Source organism: Enoplosus armatus, chromosome 4, assembly GCF_043641665.1.
Source record: "Enoplosus armatus isolate fEnoArm2 chromosome 4, fEnoArm2.hap1, whole genome shotgun sequence".
Classification (NCBI taxonomy): Eukaryota; Metazoa; Chordata; class Actinopteri; order Centrarchiformes; family Enoplosidae; genus Enoplosus; species Enoplosus armatus.
The window spans coordinates 8,758,577-8,776,492 of NC_092183.1; the positions used below are offsets into that span (position 1 = coordinate 8,758,577).

The following is a 17,916-nucleotide window of genomic DNA, read 5'->3' on the forward strand; positions in this document are numbered from 1 at the left end:
TCCTGTGAAATATATCTGAAATATCTCTACATCTACTGGATGGATTTGCACTTTTTTTTTTTACAGCCATCCCTTCACTTTTCGTCTAGCACGACCATGAGGTTGATAGACATTCGTAGTCGTCGTAAGAAAAATTCTAATCATTTTTGGTAGTCCCCTGACTTTTCCTCCTCCACCATCATCAGGTCAAAATTTTTAGTTGTCCAAATCCAATACCTGCAAAACTTTCCCATCAGTCTCAGCCACACTTTGTGTTTACTGCTAATTGACAAACGCTAGCATGCTAACATGCTAACATGCTGAACTAAGATGATGAACATTATACACATTACACCTGCTAAACATCAGCATGTTAGCATTGTCATTGTTTGCATGTTAGCATTTTTATAATTAAGGTTAACTAAACCTGTAATTTTGACCGGAGTTATGTGCAGAACCTAAACCTGGTCAATTGTTTGCATAAACCTGAAACAATGTCTCGTGTGAACTTTAAACCAGTCTGAGGCTTCCTGAACCCAGGTTCACAATGCTGGGTCCTGTCAGGGTTTGCAGAAATGCTACACTGCACCACTCTGTCCCCGGATCAATACCAGCAATTGTCGCTGTTCTTGTAAACCTCATAATATGGTTGAATTGACTGGTTAAATGATGAATGGTCATAGTTGCACTGCTGGCACAATACGCTGTCTATTGATCACTTTCATACAATCTTTGCTCCCAGTTCGACCAGTGGCTGAAGTGAAAGATGATGATTCTTCTATGTGTGTGTGTTTTATGTGTGTGTTTTATGTGTGTGTGTTTTGTGTGTGTGTATAAGCATTAGGAAACGGAAGAAAGAAAATGCTCCAGCACTGCATCCAGAGCCACGTGTTTACCTTGGTTGCCCTGGTAACAACAGAGCGGACAAAGCGGCCGAGTCCTTGAAAGCAGCAATGCTGAGAGATTGAATGGAGCAACAGGGAGATGCAGGGAAACTGTGTGTGTGTGTGTGTGTGTGTGAGTGTGTGAGTGTGTGATTGTGTGAGTGTGTGTGTGTGTCTGTGTGTCTGTGTGAGTGTGAGTGTGTGTGTGTGTGTGTCTGTGTGTGTGTGTGTATCCATAGTCTAGTTGAACAAAAGGACGGCTGGAACACGCCGTGCTGCTGTGTCTCATTTTTCTCTCAGACAGGAAGATGATCAGATACCGGATGTTGCGTTTCCTTCTGTCTGTACAGTCACAAGCACCGCTGACCTCTTGAACCAATGCTGACATGTCATGTTGTTGCCCTCCAGTGTTCAGGCTGATGACCGAGTGAGAGTTGAGAAGAGGGACAGCGCTCAGTTTGAGTTCGCCTCTGCAATGAACACAGTCACTGAGTTCTACTGCCACTCCCAGGAGAAAGGTGTGTTTGTTTGTGTCACTGTTTGCCTCTTTTATTTTCAGTCCTTTTATTCGATATTCCCATCAGTTACTTGTGTACTCTCATTGAGACCAGGACATCCATTCATCTGTAAAACACTGGATGTGTCTGAGGAGTGGGCCCAGTGACTCATGGCTGTGTTTTATCTGTGAAAATGTGTGTGTGTGTGTGTGTGTGTGTGTGTGTGTGTGTGTGTGTGTGTGTGTGTGTGTGTGTGTGTGTGTGTGTGTGTGTGTGTGTGTGTGTGTGTGTGTGTGTGTGTGTGTGTGTGTGTGTGTGTGTGTGCGTCCGTGTCCTCCAGGCTCTCGTTCTCTGTCGAGTGTAGCATCCTTGGAGAGCCCAGTGATCTGCTGTCTGGGGCCGCTCATCCAGTACCTCAAAGACTTCAACTTGGAAAGAGTTCTTAGGAGTGAAAGGTACATGCAAACAAATGTACACACACACACACACACACACACACACACACACACGCACACTTAGAAATACAGGCTGCATGTGTGATTATCCAGTGTTCCTATTGGTCAATGAAATCCTGGGTAGGGCTGAAACTATGAGTCAATTAATCTATTAGTTAATCGACAGGAAAAATACTCGTCAGCTATAATGATATTTTCTTTGCTTTACATTGTAAACTGAATCTCTTTGGGTTGAACAAAACAAGACATTTGAAGCCGACACCTTGGACTCTGTTGGGTACTTCTTTAGCTTTTTTTTTAATTAATTTTTTTTACATTTCATAGACTAAACAAGACTTGCTTTGATTTGAGTTGTAGAAAGAAATTCCTGACATTTTAAAACTCTTCTTAATAGATGCATCTATCATATGATTTTGTGCCCCATGCAGCTCATTCCGGCATATGTCCTGTGAGTCGGGGGGTATGATCCTCAGTGCCACCACCCTCAGGAACCTGGAAATCCTCAACAATCAGGTAAAAGCACAACTCTAGTGTACACTAATTGCTAAACAGAAACATCTGCACTTTGTCTTTGGTCTAGTGACGAAAATCTCTCTTTTTTTTAATTACTGGCTAGAGCCAGAACAAAATTTTAATATTTGGAAGCAAGTCTCAAGTCTCATCAAAGACTTGTCAACTTAAGCTCTGTTTTTTTGTCTCTACAAACTCCTGAAGGAAATATCTGGGTGAGAGGGAACCAAAAGAGTAAAGTTGCGGCCAGGAGCTGCAGATTCGGGTGGGAATTCTCACTACGAGCGACCCCTTTCACATTGTCACGTTGTTTTCGCGTTGTCATTTGATACATTTGATTATAGCCGCTTTAAGTTAAGTCTCTCTTAAGTCCTCGTTTTTGTGAGTCTGACTTGAGTTCAAGTCTCAAGTCTACTACTCTGGCTGCTGCAAGGTCAATGGACCTGGGGAATAGACAGACTGACCTTCTTTACCTGAGTTTTCCATTTTGGCAAGCTTTCATTGCACTACAGTGTTGATAGCTTACCAGGTAGACAGACGCCTTCCAGTGCAAATACTTTTTGATGTCAAGACTGTACAACTGACGTCAGTTTACCGTCATGGTTGCACAGCGGACTGTAAACATTTAATGGGTGAGTTAAATTGTCATTTCTCCGATCACAAGAAAATGTTCAGTGACTAGTCGGGCTTGCGTGGGTGATGGCTCAAAGGTTCAGCACGACTCCGCTGCGATGGCATGTGTGTCACACATTGAGTTCAAGCTCAGTTCAAGCCTCCTCACCTGACTGCTTGTGGCCTCCATCACCTGCTCACCTCTTATGTTTATCACATCATCATGTTTTTTTCTGCCTGAAACTGGGCTCATTCAAATGATGTGCGTGGAAGCTGTGTTAAGCCGTGTTTGTGTGTGTTCCTCTGATGATAGACAGATGGTGGTGTGAAGGGCAGTCTGTTATGGGTGTTGGACCACACTCGCACTCCGTTTGGGAAGAGACTGATGAGGAAGTGGGTGAGCCAGCCCCTCACAGACCCACAGTGAGTACAGGATACCCTCTGACCTCAGATGAAGCACGACTGTCAGTGCTTCTCTACTTCTACATCTTCTTTTCCTGATTTTTGAATTAATATTTTGAATGGAATTCTCCAATGTCACATATGAGTCCGTGTTGTTAGAGAGGATGTAAGATTGTGCCCAAATGTGAACACTTACTCATTTTTCGCCCAGCAGAGCAGTTGTTCCTCTTTTCAGAAACACTGCAGGGTGAAAACACTGATAAAACGTGTTCTGGAGGCGACCTCTTTAAATAAAAACGCTGAAACTGACTCATAGCACTTCTGCTACAAACAACCTCTCACTTATAATATTGCAGCACTATTTCAGTTCTCTGCAGTGGAATTTTATTATCCATGTATTGATTGTGTGTGTATTTTCTGTGTGTGTGTGTGTGTGTGTGTGTGTGTGTGTGTGTGTGTGTGTGTGTGTGTGTGTGTGTGTGTGTGTCCCTCCCTCCCACAGTGCAGGGATTAAAGCTGTGGATTGGGCACTGCTCTCAGATTATACAGATAGCTCCTCTACTGAATTTCAACACCAATAAAACCCAGATTACACCCAGGCACATTAATTCCAAGATACACAGTGCAGTTGCACATCACACACACTCATGCATGTTCATACACACACACAGCGACACGCACAAAATATACATTCATGACTGAGTGTGAGTTTGATGTCCATTTATTACATAACTAACCTGCTTTTTTCCCCCCAGATGTTTATGTTCGTTTGTGCTCTTTGTGGTTTTTAATAAAATGTATTTTTACAGGTTGGCAGTCAGCAGTGTACAAGCTTTCAACACCTTATGCTCTAACCTTTCATCTCAATACTCCTGTAATACACCTCTCACAGAGAGGACACCCTAAAGATACTGTAAACTAAAGGGAAAAATCACAAACTGAAGAAATTCACCTTAATACAGATGGACACTATAATCTCTTCCTTCATAGATGGTTGACTTTAAGTTGTTCTGGCTACTGGCAAACCTCAGCACATCACAGAATTTATGAAGAACCCAATCAGGGGCAATTTTGCGGTTATTTGTACTAAGTTCAAAGCGTCTTTTTTTCCAGTACCTTTCATCAAGGCAAATTCAACTCTCATTTTTTAACATTTTGATTTTTCTGAATTCCTCTCCTTCCTGTCTCCCTCCCTTCTTCCCTTTTCTTCCATGAACCCACCCACAGATCTATCTCAGAGAGGCAGGATGCTGTGCAGGAGATGCTGGAGTCGCACTCTCTCACTTTAAATTCCATCAGATCTCTGCTGTCGCATTTGCCTGACCTGGAGAGAGGCATCTGCAGCATATACCACAAAAAGGTAAGAAGTAATAAAAAGGACACACAAAAGCACCTCTTGCCCCTAGGATAATATCTTTTTTTTAGAGTTTGTAATCAGTGCTGTCAGTTATGATAACATTTTACTCTCCATCTTGAGCTGAGATCTGTGTGCGGAGTGACACAGTTGAAAACGGCTAGAAAAAATGGTCAAAACTACAAAAACTGACGCAGGTGGTAAAAAAACGTAGACTTCCTTTTTCTTGCTGTTTTTGCATAAAAATGAAAACCAAGAGAATTGTCTTGTTCTCTGTTTCTCTCACCCACTTTCTCTCTCTGTCTTTTTTCATGGCGTGCTTCTTGATTAACAACAGGGAGCTGTCGCCTCAGTGGCACTTACCTGATTGTCTGACGCAATCTCATTTCCCATCGGACCCATTTTTGAAATGTCAGAAGGCTTCATCCCGCGTGTGTGCGCTGTACAGAGATGAGAGAGATCTGAGCTTGATGTCTGTTTCATGTTCAACTTCCTGACTCCTTCATATATTGTTAAAAGAAAATGATCAAAAGTCACTAAACACACACAGACACACATACACACCACACACATAGGGGCCTTAATTGTCATTTTACCCATCTGTAGATAAATGGGCCCGTGTGTAATGGCCTGTGTCTCTATGGCTCCATTGACATAATGGGAGGGAGGGCATGCTTATGGTCTCCAGTCACTGACTGTTTGAGTTCATAAAAGAGCATCACGGGGGCTGCTGACGTGGGGGACCATTAAAACTGCAGCATGTGATTGATACTATAAACCATTGCCAGTGTGACTCTCATTAACCTTTCATCACTTGGTACTATACTGTGACATCACTAATGGCAATATGAAGTCAATATAATCTACAATATCACCTCTCTTCAGAGGTATTTCTCATGCAGAGCATTGATTAATTATTAGCTGCATTTCATCTCAAATGATCACTGCTTCTATTTTTAAAGCCGCAGCATTGATCGTGAGGAAACATAAAAGAGTAGCTGCTATGTATTAGATTGTAGACAGCTGTGTTTCTTATAATGCCAGTAATGAGCAGTTGCAGTCAAAAGAGCTGACATTTACACAAAATGAAATGATAAATGATGATAAATGTAAATCATTTTGTCAATGACGAAAGATATCAATGACTGACATTCTGAAGATAGCAGTAAAGAAGCTGGGATGTTACATTTGCTTTCTGCCATATTGTGAAGACGTTCAGTCTGTGCTGCTGCTTAATGAGCGGCGTCTCTGAGAGCTTTGGCTGTAATAAATGCTTGCTCTTTAAGCTTGGCTGTCGTAACCAGTGCAGATGAGATTTAGTGATCTAATCTCGCTGTTTTAACACAACGCATGCACACACTCACACACGTACACTAAGGAGTACAGAGAAAATGATTTGAATGGAGAATAAAGAAGGTGTCTCTTATTTCTGGTTTATAAATGGCATTTGAGTTCTGATCAATTGCAGCTTCCTTTACAGATGCAGTATGTCAGAACCACAGATTTCTCAACCATCAGATCTTATGCATATCTTTATTTGTGTTTGTGTGCGTCGTCCAGTCTTCCACGCAGGAGTTTTACCTCATTTGCAGCAGTCTTTCTCGTCTGGGGATGGAACTGCAGGCCTTGCTCCCAGCCATCCAGTCACAGATCAGCTCGGCGCTGCTCCGAGGGCTCTTGTTGGACACTCCTGACCTGCTGGCTCCAGCCAACAGCTTCCTCAAGGTGCTCAATGAAAAGGCAGCTAAGTGAGTATCCAGCAGCACGAAAAGGTGGTATTTGGGGATGAAAGTATTTTGCATTGGATAGCAATTTTAAAAAAGTACCTGAAAGTCTCTGCAATGCAGTGCAATACAAAAACACCACAGGAAAAACAAACAAGGACCATTAGGATTAACACTTTCATCTAAAAGTCAGGGTGTTGTTGTCGTTATTGATTTACTGTTGAAGTAGCTTTCTTACTGCAGTTGAACAAAGCTTTATGGCTGAGTGACTGATGTGCTACTCAGACTGTGATAGTCTTAAGACTTTGTCTGAGTGGTCATTATTATTCATGACAAAAGAATATGGTCAATCAAGTCAACACTATCATTTAAATTGCTTTGTTGTATACGCTCACTGTAGTCTGGCGGATATGGATTGCAGGGCTGCAACTAAAGATGGCTTTCATTATGGATTGATCTATTGACTTTTTTGTATTATCCGATCAATTGTTTAGTCTTTAAAATGTCAGAAAATTATGAAAAATGTCCATCACAATTCCTCAGAGCCCAAGACTTCAACAGTTCAACAGGCCTCAACAATCTAAAAGCCAAATATTTTCTGTTTGCAATGATATAAAACAGAATGAGCCAGCCAAAGGTTTATCAAATGAAATTTTTTTTCAGCACTAGTGAAGGACTGTGTTTTGTGATAGTACTGTATTATCATTATCTCAAAATAATAGGAGAACTTACAGCAGCATTTGTCAAGACCTGCATGTCATTGTATTTGTCATGTATGTATTTGAATATACACATTTGAATATTTTTCATATTTAAAAGTTATGAATCTTGATTCAATTGCTAATTTCATTCAGTTTGATTGCCAACAAATATAAGTTATTTATTGTAACAAAAAGGATAAACTAGGAGCGCCTTGGTAGCCATGGTTAATGCCAAAAAAAAGAACTGAGACATAAATTTGGATGTGAGGCGTGTTATTAAGCGACATCAATAGTGTTCATGTGAAAGTGTAGTATAAGTATAGTCTAGTGTAAGGTGTAGGGAAGACAGTGAGCCACGCTGGAAGCTGGGACAATTATATCCTGTGGAGAACTGGGCCCAGGTGCTCCTGATCTGGCTGGATACTGCAGTCAGCTCCTCTGGCACCTCACAGATAATATAGGTAGACACCGTAACTGACTCAGCACACATACACAAGCAGACTAAGCAGGGGTCGTCACATTTAACACTGGTGCAAGATGGGAAATCTAGAAATAAGTCGCCTATGTTGATGTCTATTTTCATGTGAAAATCTGAAGTACCATGAAGACTAAAAATGTAATTGGGTAATGCTGCAATCAACAGTTGGCATAGAGCTCCATAGAGAAGGATCTTCTAGTCACAGGGATGATTTTTTCCTCCCAGTTTTTCAGGGAGGCCTGACCAACAGGTTTATGTCTTAGAGACTGTCCTGTATTGTATGTCTGTCCCCTGTCTGGATGTGTACTGTGACTTGATTCCAGCGGCTGTCACATTTGTACTGTGTGTTTTTGTGTTTTGTGGAGGTCGGGAAATAAGACGGAGCTGTTCTCAGATCTTTCCGGCTTCCCGGTACTGCAGGAAAGGAGGGAGCAGATCCAGACCGTCCTCAATGAGATTCAAGACCACCGCAAAGAAGTCCGACTGACGCTGAAGGCCCCAGCACTCGACTACACAAGCGTCTCTGGGCAGGAGGTACATGAGAGAGTGAAAGACTGGTGGGAGGAGATTGATGGCCTGATTTGGGTGGAAGACTGAGTCACAGGGATGATCTAATGTCTGTGTGTGTGTGTGAGTGTTTTTGTATCGTGTGTGTGTCAGTTTTAATCAAGAGTGACACATTTTTTTTGTCCGTCTGCTCCTGTCTTATTTATCAAAGTCTTCCTCCTCCTCTGCCCTCAGTTTCTGATTGAGGTGAGGAACTCGCTGTTGTCCACTGTTCCACCTGACTGGGTCAAAATAGGCAGGTGAGCTCATAGTTGTAGCACACGCACACACACATGCACACACATATCAGAGACGAAAACACAGTCACCAACACTTTTATCAGTTTTTCTAATATGATGTGATAGTGGCACTGATTGCCTTTTTAGAATTTGCTTCATGGTGTTAGATATCCCCTCTGAACCGACTAACATGCCATCTGGATTAAGTTTGAATAATTTTTATAAACTTGTCATCTCAGATTTAGCTGCATAAATCTGAAGGAATTGATTCTTTCACTGAACGGTGTAAGTATCAATATATGTTAAATCATGGCCATGTAAAATACACATTTCTTACTGGCTGGCAGGTGTATGTTAAAAATATATATCGATTTAGAACGCCACCTTTTGTGATCAACGTTTTATTGATATACATACAGTATATTTCTATGACAACAGCAAACCCAAAAACACAGTTGGAGCGACATCATACTACTACATAAACGACCAAAATAGGTAATTTGGTGATAGAACTAATCCCATAATGGTTTAAAGCTACACTAATCAATATTTTTTATATTAATGAAATCAAGAGACTATGTGTAATGTAAAAGGCGTCACTCGTGGTGACGAACCCACAGAGAAATATCACCTGACTCTAAAGTTACCCTCTGCTCTATGGAGCGTTTAGCCTCCTTCAGCTCATTGTTTTGGTTTTACCACCTCTTTGCTCTTTTGGTTCACCCTCACTGTTCTCCTTAACCTCGTTTCCAGACTCAGGCAGTTGTTTTCTGCCAAAAACCTCTGATAAACTCACTGTTTACTAGACTAAGGCAGCGACTAACTGGTGAACATTCAACAGCTAAAGAGCCAGATATTTCCCTCAGGAGATGCTCTGTATGTGCTATCTGTTATTTTAACAGTGATTGCTGTGCCACCCTATAAGTATATACTAAATACACAGTAGTTTAATCCTTTCTTAAATTCATCTTTTCTCTCTGCCTCCTCTGCCTCACCCCCTTGTCCTCTCCTCTGCAGCACCAAGGCAGTCAGCAGGTATCACTCTCCTTTCCTGGTGGAGCGCTACAAGAAGCTGCTGCAGCTCCGAGAGCAGCTGCTGCTGGACTGCCAGAGGGAGTGGACCAGTTTTCTGGAGTATGACACACACACACACACACACACACACACACACACACACACACACACACACACTGCTGATCATAAACTTAAATGAAAAACTGCTAAAAACATGTGTGTCTCTGGCTCAGAGAGATGCCTGCACAGCTCTCAGCCAGAGTTAGTCTGTTTTAGTCAAGTACATCATCAGTGCCGTCTGCTCAGAACACAGTATGCACTTACCTTCATTTACACTTGAAAATCTCTCTCTCCCTCTCTCTCCCTCAGTCAGTTTGGGGAGCACTATCACACCATGAAAAGGGCTATTAGTCACCTAGCAACCATGGACTGTCTCTTTTCATTGGCTGAGGTGGCTAAACAAGGGGACTATTGCAGGTGATGTCCTCTCATGATGGCCGTAAATATTGGTGTGTGTGTGTGTGTGTGTTCAGTTTATATACGTGTGGGATATTGTGTGTGTGGGTGTCCTGTGTCGTGTCCTATAGTCTCAGACAGGCTGTGTGTGGGAGTGTGCACTGGGCTCAGCAGCGTGCTCAGCCAGAACGCCAACATCTCTCCCACTCACTCATTCACTCACACACACACACACACACCTCTATATTGTCTATTTCTACCATTTTTTGTGTTTTAGCTTTACATCCAACCACGTCTTCGTGCTGTAGTCCCTCTTTTTTTGCTGTGTTTGGACATTTAAGTCATCCTACCCACTGCTTCTCTTTAAACCCTCGTCTTCTGTTCTCTTAAATTCACTCACTTGGAAATGTGTTGTTGTTTTTTTTAAAGGAAAAGTTTGTGACATTTTGTGAAATACACTCATTTGCTTTCTTGCCGAGAGTTAGATGAGAAGATCAATACCACTCATATCTGTATGGTAAATATGAAGCTGTAGCCAGCAGCTGGTTAGCTTAGCATAAGTGGAAACATTTGGAAACAGCTAGCCTGGCTCTGTCCAGCTATCAAAACTTCCTGGGAGCTGGTTGCCTAGCTACCTCATGTTGACAACAAGACTCCAGGAAGTTACTGCGTTAGTCTTCTCATCTGACACTCAGCAAGAAAGTGAATAAGCGTATTTCCCAAAATGTCGGAAAAAAATAAAAAAAAATAAAAAATTATATATATATATATATCCAACCACGTCTTATATATATATGTATATATGTGTGTATATATGTATGTGTATATATGTATGTATATGTGTATATATATATATATATATATATCAATAGATATATATATATCAATAGATATCGGGTTAACACAGATAAGATTATTGATCGCCAGAGGGGAAATTCAGGTTCACAAGGACACAAATAAGTAGAAAAAAAAATTTGAAGTATGTAAAATAAAAATAAGAATAGAAATAAAATTTGAAACTAAACAAGAGTAATTAAACTCAAAATTACAAAACAAGTGGTGTGCATATAGTACCCATAACCAGTGTTGTACACTGTATATGTATAGTAAAGTGTGAGAGTAATGTGATGCCATCTACTATAACAGCATACACCATAACAATATATAATATCATTAAGTAAGTGATTGGCACTGCTGTTGTACAGCCTGATGGCCGGAGGCACAAATGAGCATCTGAAGGGCTCCGTTGAATCTGGGTGACAAATTGTATTGACGTGTATTTGGGCAGAAAAGACATTACAGAGCAGTTATTAATTATTTTTATTTTGTGTTTTATATGTATTTATTATTTAAGATCATTTAAATTTCAGTTACGTTAAATGTCCAAAATGAAGTATTATATTTACTGTTACTGCCTTGTTTGATTGTATATTTACTTCAGTTATATTGTTCAACCGAATTAAATATCTTAGACTTGTCTGTATCAAAAATGTTTTTTTTTTTGTATTTATAAAAAAAAGAAAACCAGTCGATTTTGTTTTACTTTTATTATTTTCAAATATTGGTATCGTCCTAAAAAAATCATTATTAAACTAAAACTAAAGAGAAAAGGAAAAACACATAGGGCAAGATTATGGTGGGATTCAGTTTCAGGGCACGTGGTGTCAGTGTTGGTGACGTGTGTGTGTTTGTGTTTAATTTGTTTGTGGTTGGCTAACATACTGAGTGTGTTTTCTGTGTTCAGGCCAGAGGTGTGTGACAGTCAGCGTCAGATCATGATCAGCAACGGCCGACATCCTGCCATCGACTTACTGATGGGAGAGCACAACCAGTATGTTCCCAACCTGACCGAACTACAGGTACACACACACACACAAACACAGGCTCAGCTTGCTTGCTCTCTAACTCATTGAGACGGTTCCGAAACAAAATTGCAACAGCTCACATGCATAAATACACGTACGATGCACACACTTCCTCGCTCAGTGCCGGAGTGGGTGTAGGTTAATCTTGCAACAGAAGCACAAGCCAATAGGAAGAGGAGCCAAGCTTTCAGTCCTCCCACCTCCTCAGCTGTGCAGGACAGCATGAAAATATCTTATTCTGTCTCCTCGTTTGCCTTCTGTCAATGTCACTGTTCTTCTCTTCTCCTCGCCCCTTCCTCTCTCCTGCTACAGGGTGATGGCAGGAGAACTATGATAATCACTGGTCCTAATATGGGAGGTAAGAGCTCCTACATCCGCCAGGTTGCCCTGATCTGTGTTATGGCTCAGATGGGCTCCTACGTCCCGGCTTCTGAGGCCCGCCTGGGCATTCTGGACGGCGTTTACACCAGGTATGAACACAAGCACATTGAAATCTACCAAGCAAAAAGGCAAAAGGGCAAAAGCAATCTCAAGAGAATCAGGCACCCGCACACAGAATAGATTCTCCCAGAAAAAGATGATAATTGATATCTCTCAGTTTTGTGTTGTAAATATTGTAAATAATTAGATGTGTACATATTGGCGTAATTGATGGGCTCAATCTGGGATTCACACTGGGGTCGAATCAGGTGATGTCTGTATATGGACCTTCTTGGTGACATGTTGAACATCACCTGATGAAGATGAAATGTTGTGATTGTAGTTAATAAATTGTCTCCTCGGGAGCGTCTGTTCTGTGCGCTGATGTGGGAATATGCACAGTACTTCACCAATCACCAGTATTGATATGAACATCTCTGTTGTGTTCATTGTCTACTCAATTGTATTTGTGCCTTCTGTTGCTCTGCAGAGAACACTGAGACGAATCTGTTTTGTTTTAAGTGGTTTGATTTAATGTTGCCACATTACTGATTACCTACTAATGTTGCATCATTGACAAACGATTTGTTTGATATGCAAGAAAGGCGAATACACAACCTGCAAAACGTAAATCAAATAAATTAGGGAACATGGGAGGGCTTTGATGGGTGGAATTATAGATAATTCTTCAAACTGTCACAATCGTGTTTGATACTTTCAATAAAGATAAACTGCTGCAGTTATTTTAATTATTCTTTGCATGAAAAAATGAATTGAATAACTCAACAGCAAAATTTCTAAGAAGGTTTACGCCAGATAAATCACAGAGTCAACAGTTTTCACTGGGACTACTGGGACTTCGCGAGTTGCCACCCTCCAAGAAGAAGAAGAAACAGAAGAAGCAGAAGAAGAAACAATGATGTGACATTTCTTCTGATGTTTATTGATACCGACTGATATACAACATTTTTGGCCTATTTCACCTCTGCAGATTCTTTCTCATTAGAGCAGTTAAACATAAGGACACTGGTGAATCTACTGTGTGAATTCACCTTGTGTCACCTTCATCTTCTGTGACACACTCGAGTTTGTTTCTAGGACTGACACTAAAACGAATCCCTTCTAAACCCAATGTGTTTCCTCGCCACACAGGACGGCGTGTGTGAGAGGGAAAAGAACGATGAACAAGAGTTGTTTGACAAGGCCGGCTCTATTGTTCTGTCATGGTTCTGTACGATACGTGTCTCTGTATCGTAGGAACCCTCAGACAATAAGGCTTTGTTGGAGAAGATCTTTTTTTCTCCCCGCTGATGATTATTCTCATTATGACGAGAGTAGCAGTAAGCGCTGCATGTAGTTTCCTTTCCTGACTACATATTAGTGTGGAACTCAGGCCAATATATGGTCTCTGTGATTCTGCCTCTGCTGCACTGTGATTAGACCTAATGGCTTGCAGATGTGTGTAATTGTCTTTTTCTGTGGGTTTAAGCATGTTCTTATGTATTAACCCAGTAGGACCCAGGGACTTGTCAGCCCACCAGGAGTGTGTGTGAGCTGTGTGTCTGTGTGTGTTCTCGTTTGAGAGAAACAGTTGGCGGTTTTAGACTTCATATGAGTGTAATGAGGTGATTTTGGCTGGTCATGTATGTAAGGGTCTACTTTAGCGTTTGGGTTTAGGGTTATTAGAATGACGGGTTGTGGAGTAAGGAGCGGATCATAAAACATAATTAATTGTATTACAGATCATATATTTTGTTATCCTATCGACTGAAAACAAAAGATTTAAACTAAACCCAAATAAAAAAAGAATCAAAAACATGGCACAAAAAGTAAAAAAAACCAAAATAGTTTGAGTTCAATTTGTCAAATTAATTGGATTTATTTCTTCACTTTGTGTTATCCCAAACATTTTCAGAGTTGTGTCTCATCACAAAAAGGTCCCCCTGTAGGAAACGACAACTTTTAAGAGCATGGGGACATAAAATCTGCATGAAAATCGGTTTAAACTGATCTGCTTTGTTGGGGAGTTTCATGCCTTTTCTATTAAGTAGTTCGGAGATTACAGGAAGTGAGAGCAGAGAGCCGTGGGGTGACATGCAACAGCTGGATTTGAACACACTGAGGACATTGCGGTTCACGGTCAAAGCCCTTATGTCACCAATCTGGGTATTTCTGTATATGATTGGTAAAAAAACAAACAAAATAAGCTTTAGGTTTAGGTCACAGTTAACGCTTGTTTAGAGGTAAGACTTTGAATTAGGGAGTAAGCTTTAGGTCAGGGTAGTAGTGGGAAGTCGGGTTAGAGAATGAGTGTACTTCAGTCAGTGAAAGTAAAGCAACACTGAATCGTGTTTACATGCGTGTGTCCCTCTGTTGTTTATTCATGTTTGCTCGGGGTCGAGGTTAATATTCTCTCTATTCTTTCCGAAAAAAATGTGACTTAGAGCTAATTAATGTCCACAGAGGAAACGCACACACCCACACCCACACAGTATCCGCTGTCCTCCCTTCACCCTCTCTGTCGTCCTATCTGTCTCTAATTGGACTGCTCGGCCATGCTCTCCATCGCGGAGTGTAAGATCCTGAGGAGAATCCGCTTTGATAATAAACGCTCAATCAATTCCCACTGCTGTGTCAAGCGTAATAGACGCAGCGGTGGGAATTGCTTCATCTTGTGTTTGTGTGAGAGCTGTTGTGTGTTTATGAGCGAGAGGGAGACGGACGTGGAGTGAGAGCTTGGGAATTTTACTAGAGTGCAATAAGCAGACTTTGTGGGTTCGGGGTAATGAGATGGTGCGTAGGTGTCTAATGGGATATCCTGTCTGAAATTATCCAGATGATTGATTATCAATGAGGATAAAGTGAATAATCTGGTTTAAAGCAGTGTGCCGCCTCACAGAGTCTTGCTTTTATTTTCCTGCCCACTCCACTCTGCTACACAATTTTTACAAATATGCCATACAGTGGTTTGAGTATAATTTTGTGTGTGTGTCTGTGTTTGTGATCTTCTGCAGAGTAAGCCAGCAGCCTTGTGTGTGTGTGTGTGTGTGTGTGTGTGTGTGTGTGTGTGTGTGTGTGTGTGTGTGTGTGTGTGTGTGTGTGTGTGTGTGTGTGTGTGTTTGTGTTTGTGTGTGTGTTTGTGTTTCCTGGCGGCTTACAGATGCATGTGTATGTGCACGTATGCAGCTGCTGTGTGTGGTTTCTTGTCGGTATTGAGTCCTGAAGGTTATAGAGCACATTCTTCCATCCCCTCATGGTTGTTATGGAAACAGCAAAGGGAAGCAGAATGTAAAACTGTGTTTTGAAAAGGACCTTTAATCGACCATGGACTCCTAGCAGTGATTATACCATGTTTTACTAAAGTCTAACCCTAACCCTCCCCTCCCATCAGAAAATGTGGTGAGAATCTTTTCTTTCTTTTTTTTTTTTTTGGGCCCAGAAATGTGGCTAATATCCAGAAAGACCTCACAAACGGTGGTGAGTGTTTTGGTGCCAACCGGTCTCTGTGTAGCATCCTCACCTAGGTGGGTGTTGTATAGCGATGTGAAACATATTGAGCATGTGGAAAAATGTTTTATCCTAAATCGACTCATTCGTTCCTCAGAGTTTTTATAGCGCTGCAGTGTCAGAGTGCCTGTGCCACCCTGTGGGCGGCATACAGGGCTGGTTCTGGTTAGGCCTTTAGTGTACTATAGGACTGGAGGTTTAAATCATACAGTGTTAACTGCAGAAATGTACGATTCAAAATGGTTGGACAAATGTGAGAAATAATGTAAATGATTCACAAAATAATTGACAAATGCCTTGTGCTTACTTTGATCCACCTTCTGTACATATCTAGATAAGAAGCTGGTGTAGCTTTATTCTTTATGTGGATTTCCATTGGCTTAAACAAAGTGGTTGCTAGTCCTGTAGTGTCCACATAAATTGATAATAAAAATTGGCGCAACAAGGGCAGAACAAACCAAACCTAAACGATAGAAAATAAGTTATCTGATTTTGCAAATCAAATAGCCTCAGTACACACAGTAACCAAAAACAAACTGTTAACAAACAAGAAAAAAGTCAAAATAAGGTAAAATCTACCATGAAACAATCAAACACTGTTAACGTGTTATCACTCAGTGGTAAATCAGTGGTATATCACTCAATGTATATATTTGTTCCAGAGTTTAATGTGATGTGAGGTTATTTTGAAAAATATCCAGCTCAGCTACAATTAAGTTTAAATGAGGTTTAAAAGGAATGAGTGGTAAACATCAGGGTTTTGTGTCAGTCTTTCATATATATAGTTTCTCTCTTCTATTCTAGTAAACTATTATATTTAACACTGGGAGAAAGTCATTGTTGACAAAGCTTTCTTCTCTGCAGGATGAAATGCAACAGGTAGGGAAGCGGTGAGTGGTCTACATCAAAAGAGGTGAATAACATGTTGAACATCATAGACGGGTGATAAAGAGTGTCTCAGTTTATCACTTTGAAAATAGATTTTTGCAGGTTTGTGCGACAGAGTCATGTTTGTAATAGTCATGTGATTTCTCTCGTTTGTGTTTGATGTTGTGGTAGGGGTCTCTTCTGCCAAAAAACAGGAGCGATGATGCTATTGTAACTGTGTGAAAGCAGCACTTTGATTGATAAAGTATTAAGTAAATAAAATAGCTGGACAATGTGAGAGCAACACAGGAACCACGAGTGTCAGAAAAACACTTGAAATGTGTCTAAACATGTTTTCTGGAGAGGTGTTAGGTGATGACAAATGGACTCTATTTTCAGAATCGGTTTGTTTGGCGGGAAGGAGGGACTCAATGAGAGCAGCAGGACACCCAGCTGGTGGAGTGTTGCTGTGTTTTTGCTGTACATCCCTTCATCAGTGGACAGACAGTGTGTGAACAGCTCTCTTCCTTCTCATCTGATTCCGTCTTTCCTTTCTGCCACGCAGTATAGATGCGATTGTCATAATTTCCCCTGTGTTAAAGGCATGCATGCACACACACACTATAAATTGGCTAATGAAATGCGGCAACATGTCTGCCACACCCCTCACCTATATGGCGTGTGTTGTAACCATGGAAACTCATGAGCTGGAGGCTCCCGCTGGTGGTTCATTGATAGGTACTATATTGAAGGTCAGTCGGGACAGGAAAAGACAGGTTTAGAGGTGAGAAACACTGACTGGTAGAGAGATGGAGTCCAGTTTGTTTTTATCAGATGAGTCACTGCTCTGTCTGTCAGTCTGTATCGGTGCATCAGAGGAGCTCTCAAACTGGCTTTGAGGCTTGTGCAGAAATCAACATGTTGTCATTGTATCTCTGTAATCGATAAGAATCTATTGACATGGCAACATCAGTAGCGTTGGAGGTACTCTCGATCCACGGTTGTAGTCTTTGATTTTCTGTCCTCAGGCAACAGTGTAACCTTGTCAACCATAATTTAACTTAAAATGTGTTTGTCAATACATTCATTACATGCATTCAAGGCTGTCTAGTAAATGTGTTCATTGAGCCTCATGCAAGAACATTTCTGTATTCTTAACCTAAATCCTCGCTCACATTTTTCTGTGAGGCTCGCTTGTACTCATGTTCCAAATTAGATTCAACAAACTCTCTTAACTACAAACTTGTTGCAAATTGCAGCCTGATGAACACCACCTGTTCACGGGGAAGTGCGTGTGCATGAGATTGCATCATTAGCAAAATCAACCCCCTTAAATTGCCATATAATGCTGCCTGTTCCCTTCTGTTTGTGGGAAAGTTTCATTCACAAAAATGCATGAGAAAATT

At 41.1% G+C, this 17,916-nt stretch overlaps 1 protein-coding gene across 1 annotated transcript in view; it reads left to right on the forward strand.

The window, feature by feature from the left end:
* msh3 (mutS homolog 3 (E. coli)) overlaps positions 1–17,916 on the forward strand; it is a 40,001-nt gene that overhangs the window by 7,942 nt on the left and 14,143 nt on the right. Inside the window, exons 9-20 of the mRNA XM_070904660.1 lie at positions 1,272–1,381; positions 1,701–1,815; positions 2,244–2,328; positions 3,251–3,360; positions 4,567–4,699; positions 6,254–6,441; positions 7,962–8,130; positions 8,338–8,402; positions 9,399–9,515; positions 9,765–9,872; positions 11,596–11,710; positions 12,029–12,186. Of these exons, the coding sequence (XP_070760761.1) occupies positions 1,272–1,381; positions 1,701–1,815; positions 2,244–2,328; positions 3,251–3,360; positions 4,567–4,699; positions 6,254–6,441; positions 7,962–8,130; positions 8,338–8,402; positions 9,399–9,515; positions 9,765–9,872; positions 11,596–11,710; positions 12,029–12,186 (1,473 nt within the window). The remainder of the gene's footprint in view (positions 1–1,271; positions 1,382–1,700; positions 1,816–2,243; positions 2,329–3,250; positions 3,361–4,566; positions 4,700–6,253; positions 6,442–7,961; positions 8,131–8,337; positions 8,403–9,398; positions 9,516–9,764; positions 9,873–11,595; positions 11,711–12,028; positions 12,187–17,916) is intronic.